This window comes from Trypanosoma grayi (genome assembly GCF_000691245.1).
Source record: "Trypanosoma grayi strain ANR4 Tgr_107_V1, whole genome shotgun sequence".
Classification (NCBI taxonomy): domain Eukaryota; phylum Euglenozoa; class Kinetoplastea; order Trypanosomatida; family Trypanosomatidae; genus Trypanosoma; species Trypanosoma grayi.
The window spans coordinates 1-17,059 of NW_008825726.1; the positions used below are offsets into that span (position 1 = coordinate 1).

At 47.5% G+C, this 17,059-nt stretch overlaps 6 protein-coding genes across 6 annotated transcripts; all 6 read left to right on the forward strand.

The window, feature by feature from the left end:
• Window positions 1-41: 41 nt before the first annotated feature.
• On the forward strand, window positions 42-794 carry DQ04_01071000 (putative PIMT protein; the record flags this gene model as incomplete). The annotated part of the gene is made up of 1 exon (XM_009310163.1): window positions 42-794. The coding sequence occupies one exon, from the start codon at window positions 42-44 to the stop codon at window positions 792-794; it is 753 nt and encodes a 250-aa protein (XP_009308438.1).
• Window positions 795-1,599: 805 nt separating this feature from the next.
• On the forward strand, window positions 1,600-2,598 carry DQ04_01071010 (putative pyruvate dehydrogenase (lipoamide) kinase; the record flags this gene model as incomplete). Its single annotated transcript, XM_009310164.1, has 1 exon — window positions 1,600-2,598. The coding sequence occupies one exon, from the start codon at window positions 1,600-1,602 to the stop codon at window positions 2,596-2,598; it is 999 nt and encodes a 332-aa protein (XP_009308439.1).
• Window positions 2,599-2,737: 139 nt separating this feature from the next.
• On the forward strand, window positions 2,738-3,139 carry DQ04_01071020 (hypothetical protein; the record flags this gene model as incomplete). The annotated part of the gene is made up of 1 exon (XM_009310165.1): window positions 2,738-3,139. One exon carries the CDS (start codon window positions 2,738-2,740, stop codon window positions 3,137-3,139), a length of 402 nt encoding a protein of 133 aa, XP_009308440.1.
• Window positions 3,140-3,397: 258 nt separating this feature from the next.
• DQ04_01071030 (putative origin recognition complex subunit 1, putative,cell division cycle 6) lies at window positions 3,398-4,711 on the forward strand (the record flags this gene model as incomplete). The annotated part of the gene is made up of 1 exon (XM_009310166.1): window positions 3,398-4,711. One exon carries the CDS (start codon window positions 3,398-3,400, stop codon window positions 4,709-4,711), a length of 1,314 nt encoding a protein of 437 aa, XP_009308441.1.
• Window positions 4,712-4,857: 146 nt separating this feature from the next.
• On the forward strand, window positions 4,858-7,698 carry DQ04_01071040 (hypothetical protein; the record flags this gene model as incomplete). Its single annotated transcript, XM_009310167.1, has 1 exon — window positions 4,858-7,698. The coding sequence occupies one exon, from the start codon at window positions 4,858-4,860 to the stop codon at window positions 7,696-7,698; it is 2,841 nt and encodes a 946-aa protein (XP_009308442.1).
• A 3,379-nt stretch (window positions 7,699-11,077) lies between these two features.
• DQ04_01071050 (neurobeachin/beige-like protein) lies at window positions 11,078-16,978 on the forward strand (the record flags this gene model as incomplete). Its single annotated transcript, XM_009310168.1, has 1 exon — window positions 11,078-16,978. One exon carries the CDS (start codon window positions 11,078-11,080, stop codon window positions 16,976-16,978), a length of 5,901 nt encoding a protein of 1,966 aa, XP_009308443.1.
• Between the last annotated feature and the right edge of the window lie 81 nt (window positions 16,979-17,059).

A 17,059-nucleotide genomic window follows, 5' to 3' on the forward strand; every position in this document is an offset into this window, starting at 1 on the left:
TGGCGGCGTAGGTTTCGCGAAGGCCAGGGAACAGTGAGAGCATGGCAAAACCGGGCGAATCGTTTTCGGAAGACCCGTCCGTAGAAAAATATTATGGACAGCGTCATCGATTGTGGTCTCGGTTTGACGAAGGCATTTGGATGACGAAAAGGGGTTGGTGCGAGGTAACGCCTGAGAGCATTGCCCGCTCATCAGCCGAGATTCACCAAACTCTTCACAAGAGGGGCTGTGTTCTTGAGCTGTTTTGTGGATGTGGTGGCGACACAGTTCAACTTGCACAGGTTTATGACAAGGTGATTGCTGTTGACAATGATGAGGAAGCCATTGAGGCAGCGAAAAAGAACGTGGAGGTGTACGGCGTCTCTGATCGGGTTTCATTCATTTGTTGTGATTTTAAATCAATAAAGGAAAATGATTTTGTTGTTGATGCAGTCCATTGTTCTCCTCCTTGGGGTGGAGAGCTGTACGCTGGCGCCCCTTTTTTCCATACGGATAATTCCTTGTGTGAAACTATTGGTACCAATTTCTTCGAGCTTTTTGAGTTCATTCAGGGGTTCTCAAAGAATATCACCATGTTTTTCCCGCGTAATACTCTGCTGTACTCTGTTGTCCCTCGCGGTTTTAGTGGCAATTTTGCAGTTCGAACGCATTATGTCAACGATCGCTGCAAGGCTATAACAATAAGCTGGGGTGGTTTGGTAGACTGTACTCCACTTAGGGCGCCTACAGCACCAGTTTACTCATTAAAGAACAAGGTAGTGCCTCGCATAGAGAAGCGAGGCCGCGGCTCGTAAAACGATTGTTTGTTGCTGTTGATTCACGTTTCTTTCGTGTCTACACAAACGATTTCTTTTTTTTTTTGTTATCTTCCATAAATCTGCCTATTCAAGCTTTTTATCGACTCAGTGGTTCTTTTCTCCTGCTTGTTGCCCCTTAAAGATGAAAAGATTGCGACAGTTAACTTCTCCAGGCTTATGTCGAGCTCTCATATTGCGCCCAGAGGCTACAAAGGATCCCAATAGGTATCCACTAGGATATGTGCCTCTTGATGGTTCAGAGCCGATTGATAGTGTTTTTTCTTTGGTGAAGAATGGTTTTTTGGTTGCCCCACTAAATAAGATTGAAACTATACACCGAGCTCACATTGGTGTTAGACATCTGACCCAATCAGAGTATCCTGCTGTGAGTTCAATAGACGTTGTCGGGTTACAGCTACGACTGAAGGAGCTCTGTAGCCGCTTGCTTATTCGTCGAGATTTTTGGGCTTTGGATGATTTCAATGATCCAGAATTGAACACTAGCTTTGGGATCCAAAACGTTTACTTTGACAACTTTAAATGGTCGCAGGTTCTTTGGAAGAGGTTTCAAATCTTTGCAGAAGAGTACTTCCCTGTTGTAGATCATACTCATTTGACCTATGATGAGTATCTTCAGCTCTTGAGAAGTTTCTCACATTTTGAACAAGGGGCGACCTTGGTACCTCTGCTTCCCAGGAAATGCAAGGTCCATCCGCCTTTTGGGGTTTCAGCTCCAACTAAGATCGATATTGAACCCCTCTTGTTGTATAGCCGATGGCTCAAAAATTTTAGAGGTCCTCTGATGCTTAATCGAGCACTGGTGGTTTGGAGTCACTGTGGTGCTGCTGCATTTGCTACGAAGGAATGTGGAGTACCGATTGTTCGGGGTATTGACCCGAATCCGAGAGCCGTGGCCTCAAGTCGGAAAGATGCCCAACGCATGGGTAAAGGTTATGAACTGATCAGTTTTCGAGTGGGTGAGATGTTCCCAGAGACTGACAGTGTTACCCAGTCGTCGCTGGTGCGCAAATATGACTTGATAGTTTTTTATCCTGATCAAGGGTCTGTTAGTTCCCTTTTTGCTGAAAACAACAGTGAGTACGCACCTGGGATGGAGGGGTTTGCAGGCCGACTAGAGCAATTTTTTGACGAGGCGGGGCGTCACCTTTCTGACTCTGGGGTTATTGCAATTTGTTGTACAAACCTCAATTCCATATTAAAGCCGCATGAACCTAACCCTATTGAATATGAAATAAAAGCCAATCGAAAGTGGGTGCTTTTGGACTACTATGACTTACCAATCAGAAACAAGGGTGTCCTTTCTCATATCCCGACAGAGCATCGCTATCGACTACCCACTGAAATGAAGAAGTGCTTGCGGAGTGAGCTATGGATACTGCACAAGGTAGAGTCCATTGGCCACTTTGCTTACATTCACAACATACCTGGGGCACGACCACCGTCCTCTGTAATTTCCCACTGGCGAAATAAAAGCCTGAATAAACTGAGACGTGCTGTGATGAAAGATCAAGTGGAACTGATGGGTGGTGATTGGGGTGATTACAAAAAGCGTATGCTGCAATTGCTCCAAGAACAGAGTGGGGATGATGAGGACGATGTGGCTCAAGCTGCCCGGATGGCGCTTGATCCATCATACCCGCTCGAACTTGCGGAGCGAGCTCGTGTCGCTGTGGAAAGGAACATAGAAAGTGAACGGACGTTTCATGAGGACGTTGCCAGGAGCTTTGCCGAGCAATCACCCCGAGAGTCTTTTGATTCGAAGTACGCTGATCGTACATAGTAAGGTGGTGCTTTTGAATGGTGACATCAGGTTAGGGGTCTCAGGTACATGAGCTAGCACATTGTTTTCTGAGGGCAAAACTGCGCTTTTTTTTTGGTTCTTCTGCACCCTTTACTCGATCCAAGTAGAGAATATAGTCATGGAGGTGGTAGAAGAGTTCCTCTCCCTTCGCCGTCAGGGAGATGGCGAGAAAGCCTATGAAATGCTTGCACCTGGAGCGGCAATGGGATGCCCTTGGGGGGGAATGCATCACGGGGAAAACGTACAGGGCCTGCTGAAAGATGAATCTCGGTTCGTCAAGAAAGGTTATCTCGATCCAGTACCAATTGAGAAAATTGATGAAAACACCTTTCAGCGAAAGTTTCAGTGGGACCGTGGGATGTATGAGTATGGAAATTGTGGATATAAAGGTATAGGAATTCTTCCGACGTGGCGAGAGGTTTATTTTGTGAGTAATGGGAAGATTCGTTTGGTTACGGCAAATAAGCAACCAAGGAACAAGTCTATTTGGCATGCTTTAGGGTTATCGAGCTTTTTATGAAGGCAAGGTACCTTCGTCAGGTTTAGTATTTCTCTTTTGCTGATAGGTGTAGTGTATGAAAGCTTTTTGTGGAAGTGTAGTATGGGGGTGCACTGTAGTTACCCCTATTGTCGTGTTTTTAAAGCACCAACTGGCTTGAGCTCATGGGCAGGGATGTGGGGGTAGTATCTCCTTTTGATTAGATTCTCTTCTCTTTCTCTGCTTGTGTGTCTATATATGTTCTGCTATATACTGTTCACTCACGGCTTGAGGGACACCATGAAGCGTAGAAGGGGCGATACAACAAAGGAGGCCACTGTGGCTCTTCGCGCCGGTGTGGCCGCGCTGAGTGTGTCAAGCGCAGCTGCCGCAAAGGAACTCACCTGCCGTGATTTTCACGTAAAGGCGATTGTGGACTTCCTTTATGACAACGTTCATCCTGTTATGCAAATTTTTGGTATGCCAGGAACTGGGAAGACAGCATCTGTAAATCATGCACTTGCTCTTCTTGCACACTCAGCGCCTGCAGGGAAGAAGCCAACGGCAGTGTTTCTTAATGGCTATGTTATTCAGAAGAATTCCGATATCTACTGGACATTAAATTCGCATTTAAGCAAGGCGAGACTGGGATACACTGAAAATTGTCCTCCTGACCAATGTGCTGCATTGATTGAGAAACGTTTTAGACAAGGGTGGGGCAGCAGCCCAACTCCCTTGTGCGTGATTGTCATAGATGAAGTGGACAAGGTACTGAAAAAGCATCATAAGGCATTTTTCAGGATTGTTGATTGGTTAAGCTTCCCATTTGCGTGCTGTAAGCTCATAACGATCTCTAACAGTATGGAGCTAGCAACCGACGCGAAAACACGAAGCCGTCTCGACATCACCAAAAGGTTAGTTTTTGAGCCTTACAGTTTGCCAGAATTGAAGGAGATTATTCTTCGTCGAGTTGGGAAGATTAAACCAACGTTATTTGCCGAAAAGGCCATAAACTATCTGTGTAATCAAACGGCATCCCACTACGGAGACGTGCGACGCTTATTGCAATCTGCTTCAGCAGCTGTCTGTGGTCTCATGATGAAGATCGAAGAAGGTTACCATGTTCCAGAGGGGCATGATGGCCTGTTGACTGTGAAGGATGTTCATGCAGTAGTTCGTCAGATATTTCATGACCGATTTGTCGAATTTATTCAAACCATTCGACTTCCTATTATATTTATCAGTGTGGCTGTTATAGGTAACGAAACTGCCAAAATGTTTCGGGTGAATCCAAGTGATAGTCGTTTGCCTCTTGACAGTCTGTTCGTAACGACGAAAAGGGCTCAGCAGATGTTTAGTGCATCACTGGGTGAACCTCATTCCATCGAGATAAGCTATGGCGCATACTTCGATATAATAGAAATGCTTCGCGAGGTTGCGTTGATTGATGTCTCTATAGGAGAAGAACGCATTCCTGTGAAAACGGTGCAAGATCTTCTGGAGGCTACGGAAAAGGCACATGTGTCGATGCTGCAGCCTTTCCCAACAGTTGTAGACTCGTGTAAACTACATGACGTGTTTGGAGAGGGGATAGCTCCACTTTTCAAGAGTTAGGGTATGTCAGCTAAGAATCAAAGGTATACTTTGCATTTCTAAAGTTTCCTTCCCCCACCTTTTTTTTACACCAGTTATTCCTGTTGTTTCTGAATAACTTACAGCTTGCTTTCTCTTGTTGTTGTTTGGAGAATCAAGAAATAGTAATGGCTTCTCGGCACGGGGGTGGTAATGCCTCCGGATTTGCAGCAGCAGCAAAGGTTCTGTTCGACTCGGCGAAAAAGGTAGGAGCTGTAGAGCCGCTGGACGTAACGAGCAAACTCTATGCCCAGCAGTTGAAGAGAATCCAGTCTCAAAGCCGGAAAAAGGGTGGCTCCCTGGGAAGTGTATCGTATAAGGTAGCAGAGTTCTTGGCCACTCAGCGAACTCCCAAGGCCAACATCATTCGAAACTCTACTAGCATCGCCAAACGAGTCCCTTTGATTGACATCCCACTGCAGCGCCCAAATAAAAAAGACGCGGCAGTTGTAGAGAAACCGCATACGCAAAAGGTGCCCACCTTGGATTTTGTAACGAAAAAAGTGCAGCAGCAACAGGCGCAACCAGACACCTCCAGAACAGTTCCCACACCTCTCGTGCATTCGGCAAATGAGTCTTTGATGACTGATCGTCCGGTCCCAACTCTGGACTTTGTGGTTGATCAGAAGAAGATGGGATCTCCTCAGCACCGTACAAGCTCTGAGATACCAATCGTGGAGGAGGTGGCGGAGGTTGAAGCGGCAACGGACACTCTTCAGAAGAGGCCTCTAACTGCTGAAACAGTGAAGGCCACTATTGCAGAAGACAAACCACTTTTTGAGGCACCAGGTATCTCGGACTCAAAGCCATCTCTTTCTGTTGATCGTGTAGTGACTGCGCAGTTTGAGCCTGCCCCACAGACGCCAGAAAGACCTACAAGACATTCAATCACAGTGCCAATTTCTTCGGGAGTGATTTCTTCAAGTTCTCAGCGTCCAGAGCCCATACAAAGTGAGACCATCTCCGTCGATGTGTGGGAACTTCAGCGTGAAAAAGAAATCGAACAACTACGAAAGAGTCAAGAAACTGCTGAAAGAGAACGGCTAGCAATACAACGAGAAGAGGAACATAAAAAACTTGGAGACGAATGGGTCAAGTCTAGAACAACAGTGACTCAAGCACGTCACATGGATGTGGGGACAAGCGCATTGGCAAAAATGTACTTTTGCAGTCAATGGGACGCATGTTTTGAAAGCTTTAAACAAATTGTGGCGACATCCACGCCATCAGCTGTAGTATCCAAGCAAGCTGTCCGTATAATGGAAAGAAACCTGAAAAATGTTCCCATCGAAAAAAGGGATGCCGTTAAGTCAGCTTTGTTAAAAGAACTGAAAGAGAGAAGGTTACACGATGAAGTGACAAAGTTTGAGCTGCGCCACGAAAACGGGGAAAAATTCCTTCAAATATATCGCTCCGCCCCAAACAGTGTTCGAGATGCATTAGATTATCGCACGGTGTTAAAAACGGTTGCAACATTGGTGGGGTCTGGGTCGTGGGAAGAGGCGATTCAGCTTGTGGATCAATCACAAAAACGCTTTCATGACAAAACCGGTCAACTTGAGCTCAACCTTTTGACCAAGTTGCGTGGTTTGGACGAGGAAGCAGTCAAAGCAATTGTTGAGTATGTAACGAAGACGCTAACTGCGTCTGAGCGGTTTAGTACGATGCACAAGCTGAAGATTGCGATGCTGGAAAAAGGTTCTCGCCGGAGGCAAATGCTTGCAGGACTGATAAGTACGAGTGATGTGAATGAAGTAATATACGCAGAGTTGTTACGGATTACCTCTAATGAAAACGTCAATAACGTTATCGAGGAGGTTTGCAAGCGTGGACTTAACAGAGAAGACCCTGCAATCCTCACTGTGCTCTGTTGGAAGTCCTTTGATCCAGAGAACCCCCAGGAATTATTTCGCGAAATCGAAAAGCAAGAGGCAAAGATAGGGATCCGTCCAGAACACCTTCTTGCCGCCGTCGCGATGGCGAGAGCTGCCAAGACGGAGGACGCCCTACGATCAGCGGTTCGCGTTGTGAAGAAGGCACCCATCTTTAAGGCAAAGTACACTCTGAGAAAGCTGCTCCCCTTTCTCCACGAAAAAAAGATGAACAAAGAAATTGTGGAGTTAGCCGATTTCTACAGTACTCATGTGCCCATTGCAGAGGCACTTCCAAATGCTGTCGCTTTTGTCAATAGTGCTATGCAGGCCGAAGGAAGGGCTCCTCTCTCCGATAAGTCTGTGAGTCTGTTGCAAATACGACCAAAATCTTCACCGGAGTCTACCGAACCATTAATAGCAAAGTCAACGAAGGCAGAGCTGAGTGTCTCATCTGAAGTCATGCTTCAATGTGCGAAGGAACGGGATTGGGAGAAGGCACTTGCGCTGATCAATTCCATGTCTCACCATGATACAACAAAAGAGGATTCTGAAACATTGACACTTCTGTATAACTGCGGCCTGAGTGCCGCGGTGGAGAAACCCGATGTCGTAAAGGAGCTCTATGCTCGGATGGTGGAGAATGGCGTACAGAAGAACGCAACCACAAACAATGCGGTATTGAGTAGTCTTATGAGGTCGTCGCGGTTGGAAGAAGCAGTTGAGTTCTACAAGCAAACAGATCTCTCGTTGCGGGATGCCAATACGTACTCTGTAATGCTGTCACTTCTTGGGAAGAACAATATGTGGCAAGACGCAGTCAAGGTGTTTGAGGAGGCGCGGGGGAGACCAACAAAGGCCCCGCCGGTAGTCTACGCTCTGGGCATTAACGCCGTACACAATCACAGCTGGATCGAAACGTTAAACATCTTTCAGGCGCTGCGGAAAGACCATGGTGCGAACAATGTCAAGGATGCCGTTGTTGACAAGGTTGTTCGCTGCCTAACACAGAACAAGCGCACTGCAGAGTTGCAAAAATTGGAGATGGAGCTATCCAAAGCTAAAAAGAAGCAGCAGTCAAAGAATTTACCGAAGTGAGCATTGCATGGACGTTTGCGTTCTTACACATTCTTCCTTTACCCACTCAAATGACTTTCTTGCTTGGGATGCATTGTTCCTAGTTACTATGAAGGGTAGTCGTTTGATTATATGTGTTCAAATCCGCTTTGTATGTTTTTGGCTTTAAATTCTGCTTCTTTTGTTTTTGGTTATTTTGTTGGAAGATGATTGCATGGAGACTCATAGAAAAAGTAACACTCTTTGCTTAGCTAAAGATAATGCTCTCGCAAATTTTTGGGCCTCCACAACGAAGTTGTGCTTTTCCCCCCGTGACCACAACTTGGAGTACCAGGCAATACATTCTCTCACGCAGCTGTTGGGCGATCCCGCCCACCATCTGTGTGCATGGGACGCTCTTAGGAGGTCTCGGCTCCTCAGCGTTGTGGTACGGACGCTAGGATCGAAATCGCAGCTGGATAGCCTTGTGTCAAGCGGCAGTGACCGACTTGAGGATTACATGCGAATTGTCGAGCTTGCCTCAGAAGCAAATCCATATGAGTGTATGTGTCACCTTACCATAGATGGGTGCATTTGTGCGGGTTTACGTGCCTTTTTGCCACTCTCAGCGCAACTCTCCTTAATTGATAGGAAACTACACGTGTATCTATCATGTTTGGGCTCGTTTGTGCGAACTGTGTCCTTTATCCTGTCCGATACAAGGAATTACGAACTCCTTGCACGCATAAAGCTGTCACCAATGGAAGCGCTCCTTGGGTCTTTGTCTAAGGTTCCAACAGACCGTCATGATGCCCGTCTTGTTGTACTGCGCGGTGTGCTACAAGTACTTCTGCACACATCCAGATTCACAAAAGTTTGGGTAGAGGATTTTGCCGTCTTTAATGGACCTGAAATGTGCTTGTCAGCGATCGTGGAGTGGTGCAACCTCGATGAAGACCCAAGATTCCCTTTAAACGAGGAAAGTACTGTAATGTTTGATATGCTCTGTCTTTTCCTCTCCCTGCCCGACAGTGGCAGAGTGCCTAGTCATTCTTTGTACTTGTACTTGAGGGCATCTCACTGGGATGCGGACGTCGTGGAGCCAGAGCCATCGGTATACACCAGCACACTGGGTTTATTTGGGCTGCGTGTCATTGTTCGAGCTCTTCTCGCGACTGTGGAACACCGCCCAACGCTGTTTTTCTACTTATCCCAGCTCCTCACCAGCGCTATTCGCATTGGCAGCGAAGATGTTGTTGAGGCCGGTCTTGTCAATGATGCTTTGGTGGATGTGGTAAGACGGCACGTGTGCCGCTGCACCGACATGGAAGATCTTGACTTGGGCATGATGATATCAACAATTGTGCGTCTGTGTGTGAAGGTTTGTGCGACCCACGAGACATATGAGAGGCAGAAAAACGGTGCCCCCCAGCTTTGTGCTTTTGTGGTGGAGCTCGCATCGAGTCCAACATCAAGGGTGCTACAATGCACTATTCAGACCATTATGCTTTTATGCAGTTTCGCTAATGAAGAACTCTTTTTCACAAAGCTCGTTTCCGCCCAAATTTTTGAGGAGCTTGATAAAAGATTGTTGAGCCTGTCTGATCCAGGTGAAATTCATTTAGTGCTGCAAATGATAAAAGAAATATGCACGCGTGTCCCTTCTCTGCAGAAACAATTTTTACTGACTTCTGGTACTCTTGTTGGTCTGATCCGCACCGAGGTAAAATATGGTCCAAGTCTCCTTTTGGAAAGTGCGGATCTTCTCGCCCTTGTCTTGGTAAACTCTGGGGGAGATACATCACGTATTCATGTCGCACTTAAAATTCTTGTTACTTGCACTGACTTTCAGTCTAGTGGATCCGTCATATCGGGGTGCTGGGGGCTACAGACATGCGTGAAGGCTGTAAAGAGAAGTGAAACTGCGCGAACATACTTTGCTTCTGAGATTGACAGTGTCTTAACCTGTTTGCGTAGTCTCTGTGTTTGCATGAAAATCATTTTTTCATCTAAATTGACAGGTCTTGACCTTTGCGAGTCGTTTGCTGAAATGTGGGCCTATCACCGTCACCAGAGAGATGCAGGTGGAGTACAACAAGCGTTGTATCACTGTCTTCTTTTGTGTGACTTTTTGGTGCTTTGCCTACACTTACTGACTCTCCTCCAGGCAAACTCGCCGAATATATCGAATAAGAGTCTATCGTGTGAACTCGAGGAAATCGTCTCCATGGGGCCTTTTCTTCAGTGCCGACTGTACACATCAATAGTAGCTAGAGCCGTTATTGGCATGTGTTCATTGAGTTCCTTTGTTGTATTTGACGAAATATGTGCCCCAAAGGAGACTCCGATAGTGACTCCCGTGACACGCCAGAACGTAATATGTGGATGGGAATTTCAAACTTCTTGTGGTGATGATTTATTTGCATCTAAGAAACAGCGAATTGTGTATCCAGAGTACCTTCACAGTTTGCAGAGGGTACTCTGCCAGAAATCCAAAACAGCAGAGAGTGCTTTATTAAGCTCTTCAATAGTGGAACTTTTACTTGATATTTTCTTCAACTGTTTGGAGAATGTGTACACACTGGTGGAAGGGAAGACTTTTGAGTTTTTGACTAGGTTATTCGCTGTGGCAATTGCCGAAAATGAATTGTACAGGCCAAAATGTTTTGAACGACTCGTTGCGGTAACGAGAAAATTAGGAACGTGTGGTATCAGTCTTGATACAATGCTCCATTTATTGACAATGTGTTTACGAAGCCGTGATGTGGATTTTGTGGAATACGATAATGAGGCCACCAAGACCCTGCTCTCTGTGTGGCGTACCCTTCTGCAAGAATCGCTGCCCAGTACGCAGCCCATGTCCTTTGTTGGAATATCTGTCGGATTCCCGACGATAACGAGATTCTACACAGCTGCAGTGAGTCGCGTCAAGAGGGAGTTGGGCATCTATGGTGGAGTGGATATACCGATTCAATTGACAATACCGAAGGCTGAACGATGCGTCTCGGTAGCTCTTTGGTTCTTCATTGAATCTGATGCTTCTCTATCAGTTCAAAGGGTGGGATTCTTTTTGGTATCACTCTTTCTTGACCAAAACAGAATTTCCCTGTTGCTGTGGCTCTCCCCAGAGGGTACTTTGAGCCTAAAAGTGGTTAAAAAGGTGAAACAGCAGTTGCGTTCGAACGAGGTTCCTGTGCCTCGCATCCGTGTGCCAACCCGTCAGTGGTGTATGGTTTCTATGTCGGTAATGGAATGCCATCAATGTACCTCGTCTTTTCGCTCAAAATTACGGTTGGAGGTCCGCCTTTCATTATTTACTGCAGCAAACACTGTGTGTGCTCCTTCAACCGAGGTAACCGTGTGCGTGGAGTTATCTCTTGGCATGCTGGAGAAAACTGAACATCTATTTCGCGAAGCAAATATGGTTTCACTTGGCACAGCTAGTGTACCTGCTGGTAATCAACCGGTACCACTTCTCTTTGGGGCGCTCGGAATGTTTGGAGGCCCTCTATCAAGGGTGGAAGCATCATGTCTTTTCGTGATGGGGAGTGACAGTCTTCTTTCCCTCTCCTTCATGGATAAGAGCTTCGTTGTCGGTTTGTACCCCGCTTTGGCAAACATGGTGCAGCAGGAGGAAAGTGTTCTGACGGATGAAATAGTTTTGCTGTCGGCAATGTGGAGGCGCCGCGGGATCAGTGGCGCTGAGGACCAGGTAATGTTTTCGGGTGCTGTAATGCCGTTTAGCAGGTATTACAACAGGGAGAGATTTCCTATTGTTGTTGGTGTGCGCAACGGAGGGCTTTATTTGGAAGCAAATGCGGAGCGCCGGGGAATAACTGGAGACACGTTGGAGCGACATGAACCTGATTCGGCATCGTTAAATCCGTCACCGGGGCGTGTGGCCAAGAACAAGTTGGTAATGCCTGTTTCTTTAATGCTGTCCAATGATGAAAATGAGATACGCATATTAGGAAGCATTTGGGCAAGGGTGAATGGACCACGGTTTCACTCTGTTTCTCCTGTGTATTCTGTTCTGGATGCTGTTGGTGGTATTCCATTCTTTGCCTGGCTGGTTTCGCTACAGCCTACCTACTCAGAGGCGTTCGAAGAGGCATGGAAATGCGTTGGTGATGTCATTCTGTGGCATTCTACAGATAACTTACTATGTTGTACGCCATTGCATGGGGGCCGACATCTTGTTGTTCTTCTAAAAGCAATGCTTCACAGCCGTGTTGTGATATCAAAAAAGACTGCAGTTTCTCTTTGTAGAGCTGTGGGGAATCGGATGATTGTGCGAACAGATCTCTTGCCGCTTCTCCTTGATTTTACATTATGGTCGCAGAACTCTGGTGGATTTCAGGCTGTGCTACACAAGTTGCAGGAGTACGTTGTGGATGATCAATACGGTGCGTTTAACAGTCGAATCCTTCAAAACGGTGTCGATTCTCAGTATGGAGCTGATCACTCTTACGCCCTGGAAGAGTTTCTTGTACACCTTCTTATGCATTTTGCGGGGGATACAAATGGTGACTGGGACGTTTCCCTTATTTCATCTGCGACAGTTTTTTTGGCCACACTATGTAGAACTCCTTTGCACATGCGACGTATGGTGCAAGCTGCGATTTGCCTGGTTGTCGGTGAGGATGCCCTTGCATCAAGTGTGGTCGATTGGGCGCTTGGGCTTCTGAGTGCTGTGAGACAATCGATGTCCGTAATAAATCCAGGGAGTCTGGATGATGAATTTCTCGTCTCAGATATTGTGACTCTGTTAAAGTGCTCCAAGGAAGTAGTGCGGTGCAATGCGCTCTCCCTCCTCTCGTGGGCTTTGATATCGAAGGAGCAGCTGGACACTATGGTGGACGAGTACTTGGCCCGGAAGGCGCTTTTTCCGGACACACTTTGTATTTCGGAAGCGGAGCTGTGCACCGTTGTCTGTGTGGTGGAGCAGAGCGCAAGGCGGGGTGACACAAAAGGGGCGCGAACGCTGTTGGTGTTTCTGGTCGCACTACTTCAGCACATACCATGTGATTATCAGATGCGGGTTGTGGTACTTCTGTGTAACGTTGCCAAAGAAAAGGGACCGCTGATACGTGACCTAGTCTACCCCACTGATTTCAGCGAGAAGGGATTCGCGTCCATAGTAAGCTATCTGCTTGGTGTTCTTCTTATTCTTGCGAAGAACGAGGTCACTGTAACTGGCCTTTTGGTAGAGTCACTGACTAGTGTCGCTGTGTACATGATTGAAGTTTCATGGAGTACAGAAGGCGTAAACTGCGGGCGTGCGTTGCGTGATGTGGTCTTGACAATTTTTCTGGCCGTTTCATGTCTAAATGATATCGAACCGAGGCGCCGACTTGAATTGAGCGACAACAAAGTCAATGTATTGGTCAGCCGATTTGTTGTGTCATCTTTGGATAAGTTTTCCATACTGGCAGGCAAAGGGTGCTCAGGATCCTTCATGGACGATTATGTGTCGTTTCTCCAAATAGCCGCAACGGCTGTAATTTTGTTGGATTGGTGCGAAAGCAACTGCAGGAGCTCTGACGAATCGATGGTTAAGAAGAAGGAGGATGATCAAGGTGACACCTGGGTGAGTCAAACTCTTGCGGGTGTGTACTTTTCGAGTTTTGGCAAGCCGCTGTGTCTTGGTGACCGCCATACAGTGGTGCGTATCGCCTTGCTTCTCTTTGAGTGCGCCCGAAAGCTGCTGTTTGAGCTACAGGCTGGACAATCAGGCACGCTTCCCAGAAAGAGGGTGAAGCGTCTAAGCGAGGAGTTGTTGCTATTGCAATGGAGAGTAGCCGCCTCTCTGCTTTACAACGCGGAGCAGAATGACGACGATGTTGTGAGAGAATTGACACTACTATACCTTGTCTACGGTGGCAATGCCGAATGCAGTTTCAACACACCTGCCTTGGCGAAACAGGGAGCTCTTACACAGCCACCAGGTGGCGCTGACTGGAGACTGTTGCGCTCGTCATCCAACACTGTGATGTCAGAACTTCTAAAGCGCGCACCTGGGGAGGCGCTGAAGGAATCGGCACCATGGTTGATTGTGTTGCGTGCAGCCTCAAGTTTTCTTCATCCATCCTTGCAGGGGAATCAACACCGATTCAGCATGGCATTGTCTGTGTGTCAGTTCGTGCGCTACCACGCTGCCGTCTGGTCGCTTGTGAAGGGTGGTGCTTCAACCTCATCCCTGGCAGAACTGGATGCAGCACTAAAGATAGACAGTGGAGTCCCAGACGCTGCACGTTCCGCCACATTAAGTAACCCTTTGTGGGACATTGAACTATCGCGCAATGGTGTGGCCACATTGGAAAGGTTTTTGGTGACAGCTCGCGCCTCTGCATTTTCGATGCTGAGACGTTGCAGTGCTCAATCCCCACCGCCCTTGTTGTTCGCTGAACCCAGGCGAGCTGTTCAGCGTCGTGGTCAGATCAGCGCAGACATGCACCAGTTCCAGGCCTCCCTGTGGAAAAAAGTGACACTCTACAAGAAGTTCGTTGAGGAAGACGGCTGCGCAATCCTAGCTTCCCACGCTGCTTATCGTTTTTCGTTATTACCGTGGTGGGGCCAGTGCATCAACCTCTACGCGCGAACACCGGTGCCCCTGAACCGATGGGAGTTGGATCGTTTTCTGGGGACGGAATGGCAACACGTGCGCCTTCGACGCTTCATTCACGACGTGAAAATCACCGACGCTTGGAGCACGGATCAGTTGTTGCGGGCTGTCTACAAAAAAGATATGGCACCTACAGATGATGTGAGGTTACTGAAGTTATATTCTGTAACGGCTCTCCCACAGCTGCAGGCAACTTGTGTCTCTGGCACCTATGCCTTCACCGTGGGGTGCAAACTAGTACTTCCAATGGATCGTGTGCCCATCGTGTTGTGCATTGCGTCAAAACATATATCGTACGTCGTTGAACGGTTCCAGCACGGATTGACACAATTGGGGAAGGAACCCTCAGCAACATCTTTCGACCTTCACGGAGGTGGAACTTCTACAAAAGTAGAAGTTCACAATCCGATAAGTCGGTTTCCAAAGACCTTCAGGTGCAAGTGTGAGATCCCTTGCGTTCGCCGAGTGGTAGATGTCTCTTCTGTACGTGCAATTTGGAAACGCCGAAATTTACTTCAGCCTTGTGCACTGGAACTGCTGCTCTCAACCGGCGAAACCCTATTTCTGGCCTTTGAAACCGAAGAGATGCGAAGACGTGTTTCTGCCGCCATCATTGCGGTGACACGGCCGTACCTTGACAAGACATTAGTAATGACAGAGAGCAACTTGAGGATGTGGCGTAACTGGTGGTGTGAGGGACGCATCACGAATTTCCACTATTTGATGTACCTGAACTTTGCAGCAGGTCGCTCATACGGAGACTTGCGTCAATATCCAGTGTTCCCTCATGTTGTTGCGGACTACTTGTCTGATACACTGGATTTGACAAATGCCGCCTCCTTTCGTCGCTTCAGCAAACCAATGGGGGCCCAGACTCCAGATCGCGAGCAGAAGGCTATTGCGAAGTACATGGAGATCGCGGCGTTGGGGGGGACAGGGCAGACAATGTCGATTGACTTGATTCCTCATCACTACGGGTCTCACTACTCACCTCTTGGAGGTGCTCTTCACTTCCTTGTTCGTGTGCAGCCTTTTTCGGACTACTTTGTGAATATGAACTCTAAACTGGACGATGCTGATCGCGTGTTTGACTCTATGGCTACGGCATACACGATATCAACAGGAAAAGACGTTAAGGAGATGTTGCCAGAGTTTTACTGCTTGCCGGATATGTTTGTCAACTTCAATCATATACCATTTGGAACCAAACAAGATGGAGATATTGTGAACGATGTGCAGTTACCTCCATGGGCCTCTGCACCGCGCGAATTGACGCAAATGCTTCGGCAGGCGCTGGAGAGTCGATATACGTCTGAGAATCTGCATTCTTGGATTGACTTAACTTTTGGTTATAAGCAGCGGGGTAAGGAAGCTATTGCGGCAGTAAACGTGTTCCACCCACTGACATATGAAAGATCGATAGACCTTTTGGCTATCACAGACCCTGTTCTCAAATCCAGCCATGAAACACAAATTGACTGTTTTGGTCAAACACCTTCGCAGTTATTTTCACACCCTCACAAACCACGTGGAAAACCAACGGATCCACCGTTCTTTCAGAGTCCATGTCCAACGCTTCGTTATGAAGCCTCCAGTTGGAGGTTTTGTGTTGTGCTTCACCCTGAACAGCTCGTACCAATGAGCAGTCACAGAGTTGATGGAACAGTGGTGGTGTTCGCTCGCTCGAGATCCGCCACAGCCGCCCGTGGCGCAGAGGAAGGGAGTGAGTGGAAGTTTCCTTTGACACAGGCACGTCCTGTGGTACTGCCAAAGGGCTGTTTTCCTTTTACAGTGACCAATGACCAATTAAAGGATTGCCTCTGCATTCGCGGGAACGGCATCGTCCTTGTCGATGGAAAGGATGTGTCACGCGATATATGCACCTTTCACATGAGCTATGGGAGAGTCACCACCTTGGCTGTCGACCCGCCTATTGTTTATGTTGGAATGGACTCTGGTGCTATCCATCTCATGAAGATTACCAATGAAGAATTGAACGAAGTTGAGCTACCATTAGAGGATGAAAATGGCCAACGAGCAGACTTAACGGATACGGCTGAAAGGATTCTGCGCGGTGAAGTGAGGACCACACGAACTCGAAGTGCCGTTCGGCGGCGTCTTTGTGTGCTATATGGGCACACAGCGCCCGTGACTACACTTTTTGTTTCCCATGAGTGGGGCATTTTGGTATCATCGGCAGAGGATTATATCGTAGGAGTGTGGGATATTGAGCGTCACATTCTGATTCGGACTATTTCCTACCCGAAGCTCTCAGCAAAGTACCCAGACTCTCTCTTGACTGAGAACATCGGGAAGCAGTGGTGTGGTGGTGAAGTGTGGCACTACAGTCTCATTGCGGTGAATGCAAAGGAGGGTGACATTATTTTGGCTGGTCATTCTCTAAAGAAGACGTATGCCGTTCGGCTTTACTCCCTCAACGGCTCTTTTGTGGCCTCGTATGATCTCGGTAAAGAACCTGCCACGGCTCTTCTTTCTGTTGGAGGAGTGATCTTTGTTGCGCAAGGAACGACGGTGCGAGTGTTGAAAGAGAGTAATATGCAGTGGATCTGCGATGTCACTCACAGTAGCATTGAAGACGGCATCGAGTCCTTAGCGCTTGACCCAGGTGCAACCATTCTCGCTGCTTGTAGTCGAAAGTCCACCCTAGTCACATGGCGAGTGGTTCCATCGGGCTGATGAGAAAACCGTCGTGCGAACGGAAAGTTGCTGTTTTGTTGGTTCAGTTCAAATATTATATGCATTCCCTTTCACACACAA